The 7,311-nt window shown below is 36.6% G+C and overlaps 1 protein-coding gene across 1 annotated transcript; it reads left to right on the forward strand.

The window, feature by feature from the left end:
* The first annotated feature begins 1,609 nt into the window (after window positions 1-1,609).
* LOC131153470 (myb family transcription factor MOF1-like) lies at window positions 1,610-6,732 on the forward strand. Its single transcript, XM_058105811.1, has 6 exons — window positions 1,610-2,250; window positions 2,423-2,499; window positions 2,631-2,667; window positions 3,284-3,428; window positions 3,607-3,847; window positions 6,163-6,732. The coding sequence occupies exons 1-6, from the start codon at window positions 2,124-2,126 to the stop codon at window positions 6,448-6,450; spliced, it is 915 nt and encodes a 304-aa protein (XP_057961794.1). The 5' UTR covers window positions 1,610-2,123; the 3' UTR covers window positions 6,451-6,732.
* The last annotated feature ends 579 nt before the right edge of the window (window positions 6,733-7,311 follow it).

Raw genomic sequence — 7,311 nt, forward strand, 5'->3', positions numbered from 1 at the left:
GACTAACCTCAACCACACACACAATCCGAACGGATGGTAAAAAGGGTAAGGGAGTGGATGTAAGCACACACGTGCACCTATGAAGGAAACAAACCTCAACAGTCCTATAAAGCCACCACCAAACTAACAATTTAAGAAGTCAATCATGAATTCTATGGGAGTAATGGGATCATGTGGCTACTATAATGAATGTTCTACACTAAGAAAGTGGACATGATAAGCTCCTATAATTGCTTTGTATGGCTTGTTACCGATGTTCAAAGGTGGATTGCAAATATCCTACCCCTCATAAGATTGAAATGAGGGAACACAAGATCAAGGAAGGTGCATTTTGAAACACTAATACAACAGTTCTCTCTTGTGCCCTTCCTTTGAATTCCATTTTGACATAGGCATCAGAAGGTTTTTCTGGAGCCTTTCTTTGGCGACTACATATGCCCCTGTGCAGGAATCCCTCACCCAGGGAAATCCATCACCTACTTAAGAGAGTTGGCTGGTCAGATCAATAGTTGCTGGGGCACCTCATTATTTTTTTTTTTTTACAAAAAAAAGAAAACAAAAATTCTACAATTCTTTTGCACTCGCTTAGGTTGATAGATATTCAAATCTCACAAAAAAAAAAAAAAAAGAGTGCTAATTTCAAGTGTACTGTGATTGATTTTATTCAGAATACAGTGTGGTGGATACAAAGCAAACCCATAGGTCATCAGTAGCCATGGATGTAGAGATGGAAGATGGACAAAATTAATTAGTAAGTTATGATGTTCGGTGGATATAGATAAAATAAAATTGTATTTCTTCATATTGATCACGTATTTTCTTATTTAGTTAGTTTCAATCATAATTCATTCTATTTCAGAGTAATAAGAAATGGTAAGAGTATATTATTAATTATCAGGAATCATTTGGTTTTAAAAAAATAATACCATGTTTATGGATAAGAGACAAAATCATGATTTTATTAAATGAAGAGAATAATATTTGGGGTCGTAAATACAATTTTATTTAATTGATAAAAAATGAAACATTGACCGTAGGGCTTAATTTCAAAATGTATTCTAATTGGAATATCACCAACCAAGAATTCAGGCTCAAAACGTGTGAGAAGTGGCCCATTAAAAAAGATAACAAGTGAATAAACGAAGAAGGCAGGTGTCAAATATACGAAGACAGGAGTAAATATGGAGAGAGAGAGAGAGAGAGAGGAGAAGAAGCGTGGCCGGGTGGTTCTCAGGCTCTACATTCCAAAACGGCGACCTTTTAATTTCTCGGGTTAGGTCGGAATGTTGAATGGTGGACAGGCCGAGACATTTTTTTTTGTTTTTCCTTGGTTCTCTGTATAATGTATTTATTTTTGGTCAGCCATTTAAGAATTGAGGCACCGGCTCATAACTAAAGCTAGTGGCGTGTCCAAATTGCGCTATTCCTAGGGTACCTAGACCCTAGGGTGCCTAGACCCTATGTTTACGGACAAACAGTAAGGGTAAAGTCGTAATTTGGTGAATCTGCAACCCAAGGAGAGAGAAACTGAAACGGAGAGAGAGAGAGCGCGCGTCTTAGTCACACTGGTTTTTGTGAAATAAATATTTTCATGGGCCTTTGTGATCATGACGACGTTGGCGTATTACGATTTTAGAGAGAGAAAGAGAAGAGAGAAAGAGGGGGCAGAGGGTGGGTCAAAGCTGCAGTTCTATTTGTAATGATTCCGGAAGGATCAGAAGTTCGTGATGAGAATTTTTCTTTGCAGGGTAGAACAGAAGCAGATTGGCAGAGCCAAAGGAATTTGCAGACCCTTCAGCTTCGTGCCTTCCTTTTCTCGTGATCTCTCTCTTCATCTCTTTCTCCTCTGCATTAAAATAATTTGCTAGGCCAGGCCTTCGCATATTGCTGCTTTAAACCTGGACAATTCCAACGAGATAAAAGCAGCAGTACCCTAGCAGGGAAAAGACTTGGAGAAAAACCACAGCAAAGAGGCTAATGTTTATAATTTAAGGAGAGAGAGAGAGAGAGGGAGCCGAAGCTGATCGATCGAGAGGAGTGAGGACTGGATTTTTTTTGAGGTTTTTGGGAAGGACCCATTTGGATATACTGGTTTCCGAGTGAAACCCAGAAGCTTTCGAAAAATGGGCAGCTGTGGAAGGAATGGAGCAGTAAGGCAATATATTAGATCAAAGGTGCCTCGCTTGAGATGGACTCCTGAACTTCATCACTGCTTTGTTCATGCCATTGAAAGGCTCGGAGGTCAAGACAGTAAGCTCCCTCTCTCCCTCTCCCTCTCCCTCTCCCTCTCCCTCTCCCTCTCCCTCTCTCTCTCTCTCTCTCTCTCTCTCTCTCTCTCTCTCTCTCATTTGTATTTTGAGTTCTTAATTAATTTTTCTGATCAGTACTGCATGCAAATGTGATCATTTCTTCGTCTTGCCAGAGGCTACACCTAAGCTTGTTCTCCAGCTGATGGATGTAAGAGGGCTCACCATTTCCCATGTGAAGAGCCATCTCCAGGTTTGTTCAGTTCTGTAAATTCCTTCTCTTGGTATTGCTAGTCTCCGCTTTGATGTTATGTACTAGTTTCTTGTGGTTTACTATTTTGTTTTCGTCTACTTACTTATTTGGGTTCCCTTTCCCTCAATCAGATGTACAGAAGCATGAAGAGTGACCCCAACAGGCAAGGTATGTGCACGAATCTTAACGATCATGCCCGTCTATGTCCCTTTGCTTCTTCTTCCTCCTCTCAAAGAAATGCATGTTTAATCTCTTAATTTTTAAGGTTGCTTCAACGATCATTTTCTTCTGTACCTTCGACAGCGACTCGCTTTCTACTCTACTTCCCTCTATTGGTACCAATCCGAGTTCAAAATAAACTTGTTGAACAAACATCTTCACATATCTTTTGGGAAAGAGTTACTCTATCAGCTCATTTATTATATCCTTACTAAGAAAGTGGGTGCCTAACCACAACAGATGGGAACTGAAGAAACCTAGTATATCCAATTAGCTATCTTCTTCTAATATTGGAATTTCTGATGAAGCCCACAACCCCAAGTTCCCCTTCTACCGTTCTTTCTCACTCTTGAGCCAAATCCTTATCCTAATCATTTATCTTTTCCCAGACAACATGCATATAACATACATCATAAGAAAGCGCCGCTCTGCACACCCAAAAGGATCCTCTTTTTTTTTTTTCCTTGTTTAAAGCACCTAACAAGAAAGCTTAAATTCTTCTTAGGTTTTCTTTTTGTTTGTTTTTTTTTTAAGCCTCTGATGTTTGTTTCTCGGTCTGTGACAGAAAAGAGTTCCACCCAGCAAAGAAAACAAACTTTTGAGGATCATGATGGATGTGTCGAAAATGATGGGGGTTTTCACCCATCCATGAACCCCATTGAAGAATCAGATTCCCAGTTAATCTACAGTACTCCTCTCCCTCCGAAAAGGTTAGCTCATCTTTTGCCCTTTTTCTTTGGTCTACACTTCAAAAAGGGATATATATACCATCAAGAAGCGAAAAGAAGAGCCTAGAATTACGTTATTTAATTTTTTTTTTTTTGGTTCTTAATGATCGATCTTTATCACTTAAGTTTGATTTGTTTGAATTTATATTTTTTTCCTCAGAGCTCGAATGGAGACGAGGAGTTCAATCTCTGAGCAGAAGTTGCAATGCAGCCAAGGAATATATGAGACAGTCACAACTCCGTACGCCTTTGATGATTATCTGCAGACAATGGCTGAGAAAGGGCGAATAAAAGAGAGTGGTGGCATCAGATGGCAGGCTCACCAGCCTCCCTACCCAGCATTCTCTCTTTACACCCTCAATTCATTAGGAAATGCAGCGGAAGAATCTGATTTCCTCAAGGTACATCACACTAACCCCCTCTCTCTCTCACTCTCTCTCTCTCCCTGCCAGCTTTTTTGGTTGGGGTTGAGTGCAATACTGGTTTTGTTTCAAACTTTCAACCCAGTACCTGCAGAGCCCTTGGGCAATGCTTCCTTGACCAGTGGCAGCATGGAATGTCCATGCTTCCCAATCACCTATAATCTTGCTTGCATTGGGTACTGACACTTTCACAAATCAAGGGGAACAATTTTCTTGCATCTCTTTCTCGAGAATATTTTACTTCTGCCATTATAAACGAGAAAGATCTAAATAACTCCAGGCTGGGTTCTTTTTCTTTTGGGTGGAAGGGCCTTGTTTTTCAGTTTTGTCTTCTCTTAAAAAAATATGTTCTTTTCCGTGTGTGTCTGCTTTTGAAATGGGTCATGCAAAAGGTTGCTTCTTTTTCACTGTTCATATGGTCAGTGAAAATCTGATTTTTTAACAATATTTTAATAGCTGAAAAAAATGTTGCTAACTGTATTTATCCTCACTTTGCAGCTTGCATTTGACCCTTGAAAAACTAAAACCCTAGTTAATGCTAATGATATGCCTTCCCTGCCTTTTTATCATTCTCGAATTTGAGATATTTCTAAGCTTTCATGTGGAAAACTATGAACATTCTTCTTCATCATTTCCATTGTTTGTGTTGCTTTTTTCCAAGTTAGATTTCCATTTCTCTGGCTATTTATTTCCTTGACAGTTCATTAATTTGAAAAAAATTTATGGCGATGTGACTCGTGAGACATTATATATATTGCGGTTCACTCAGTATATTTTTATTATTCATAAATTTTTTGTTCATTAAATTGTATAGCGAAATCCTCGTCACACAGTGAGGTTGCTCAATCCCATCCATACCCATTTCCATTCTATTCTAACTTTAGAGCATCGTGTGCCTTTGTTTGGTGTCTTTACATTTTTAGATAACACTGAGCAAATTCGGTTATTGTTGCGGTGTAAATGGCTTATGTCTCATTAGGGGGCAGTACATTTACATGGTGAAATATAGTTTGGTGGGAGTTTAGTTTAATCCTATTTAGTTCATCTCTAATAACTCAACTTTGAACATACTGTGCTTAACATTCAATCACACGTTCTGACCGTCAGATGCTTTATTTAATTAAAAAGAATCAGTCTGGTTTTGAAAAATATTGGGCCTGTCTTGAGCACCAAAATGGGAATCCAAAATGTCTCAAGGGCCATTGAATTTACGGTATTCTTGGACATTTCATAAAATGTGATGCTGTATACATCATATTTTTAAGTTTAGTTCTATATAAGAATCTTAGTCGGGTGGAAAGTAAGATGCTTCCACAATGTGTGACATTGTTGCATTACACTTAACCATGCATGAATCCAATACCTACCTCGTCTTGCCTAATTTTTATTTATCATAGGCATCCTATTAGTTTTTTGATCTAAATACCTAATACATACCATACTATATAATTTATTATTTTATATATTATCGTATTTTGTATTGCTATTAGTTTATGCTTTAATGTATTTATAAAATGATATAATAAAATATTTTACCCTATATTATATTTTTCTCGCACTATTATTAAGGAATAATTTAGTAATCTTAATAAATACTTGATAAGATTCTCATTATTATTATTATCATCATCATCATCATTATTATTATTATTATTATTATTATTATTATTTTGTTGGAAACTAGTTGGGTATTGTTTGATATTTGTAGGTAATTTGTCTCCTATCTTATATTTCTTTCTCTTCTTGTTGAACTTGAAACCTTTTTTTATTACTTGGAATTTCAATTTAGATCCTTCACACTTCTCTGGGCGACAACAAATTAAGGAAGGGTACAACGTCCTCTTGATAAATTAATAATCGACCTTCATGAGAAATCGAATAAAAAACTTCCTATTAACTAGAAATTTTATAACCTCCCTATATCCCACTTAAACCAACTGTTGGAGATTAAGCTTGACCTTGAATCTTTCAATGTGGAAGTCATAAACTTCAAGCTCTACTAAGCACTTGAATGTTCTCTTGGAGACCTTAATAATAATAATAATAATATATTTATTATTATTATTATTATTATTATTTGTTGTTAGGGTTGGATCTTAAAAACAATTTATTTTCCATCCACCTTCCTACAACCGGCCTACTCTACATGCCCATTCAACTTTCAAGTCTTACTATTGCATGAGGAACATGGGTGGCTTGACAATTTTTCTTTTTAATTTAGCTGAATTAATACTCGAAACGTTGATTAACATATATATATATATATATTTTGTCATATATGGATTGCCAAGCAGGGAGATCACAAGCGCATCTCAGCACATATGCACAAAAATGAGAACGCAAAAAGGGAACCCGCACAGGATGAAGAAGAAGAAGAAGAAGAAGAAGCTGATGCTTGTGGTTTGTCCTTGTCCCTCTCTTTGCATTGTCCTTCTACGCAGAGAAGTAACGCTTCTTCAACAAGTGAGATCAGCGAGACAATTTCATCCTGCTTTGGCTCTTCTACCTTTAAAGACTCTTCTGGTTCATCACAGCAACTTTGTGTTAACTTGGACCTCTCTATTGCTCTCACTGGCCCCTAATGCTTTCATCGGTGGCACCTGATGTCTTATGTGAAAATTTTCTCCTTACTAAGGTTATCTTGATCTATGTCTTTTTCAATTTCTTCCACCACGCTTTCATGGTTACCATTGTTGTGGCCATTTCAGCTATGTAATTTTTGGTTTTTAGTTTTTAGTTTTTTTTTTCCCTTTTGTTTTGTTCTGTTTTTTCATTTTTTGTTTTTTATTTTTTTGTTTGTATTCTACCATATTAAGATTATAATTTACAACCCCTTTGAATGCAATGAATACCCATTTATGGAAGAGGTAGTGGTGTCCAAGAGTTTGGGCCGTTTGATAGGATATTGTTTTGCCCTAAATATTAGACTAACTCAATTGCATGTCGGATTAAGATAATGCTATCTGTCAAGCTTTGTATTCATTGAAAATTTACTTTTCTTTCATATAAAAATACAGAATATATGATTGTATTTATACAACACAAGAAACAAGAAAAATATGCTAACAACGTAACTATCTTTGATAACTAATTAAAAAAATAATATTAACTAACTCAGCTTCTCCTCTTCTAACATAGCCTTAGATTTTAGCTCCAGTTGTTCAATCTATATGAAGCAATATTTCAACACCCTCCCTCAAGATGAACATGTATATTTTGAGTGTTCATCTTGCGAAGATTATGATGAAATGGAAGAGAACTGAGAGGCTTAGTGAAAATGTTTGCTAATTGCAATCGTGAAGGAACATGGAACAACTCTAGGATATTTTGTTGTAGTTTTTCTCTAATAAGATGGCAGTCGATCTGTATATGCTTGGTTCTCTCATGTTGAATAGGGTTGGTAGCAATGGACAATGCCGATTTACTATCATTGTAAACCAAAA

This window comes from Malania oleifera, chromosome 4 (genome assembly GCF_029873635.1).
Source record: "Malania oleifera isolate guangnan ecotype guangnan chromosome 4, ASM2987363v1, whole genome shotgun sequence".
In the NCBI taxonomy this organism is placed as follows: Eukaryota; Viridiplantae; Streptophyta; class Magnoliopsida; order Santalales; family Ximeniaceae; genus Malania; species Malania oleifera.

Bases quoted from the DNA above. Each gene is read 5' to 3' on its own strand.
- LOC131153470 (XM_058105811.1), top strand. From the start codon at position 2,124: ATGGGCAGCTGTGGAAGGAATGGAGCAGTAAGGCAATATATTAGATCA. The intron at 2,500-2,630 runs GTTTGTTCAGTT...TCCCTCAATCAG, and splicing joins ATGTGAAGAGCCATCTCCAG to ATGTACAGAAGCATGAAGAG. The intron at 2,668-3,283 runs GTATGTGCACGA...GGTCTGTGACAG, and splicing joins GAGTGACCCCAACAGGCAAG to AAAAGAGTTCCACCCAGCAA.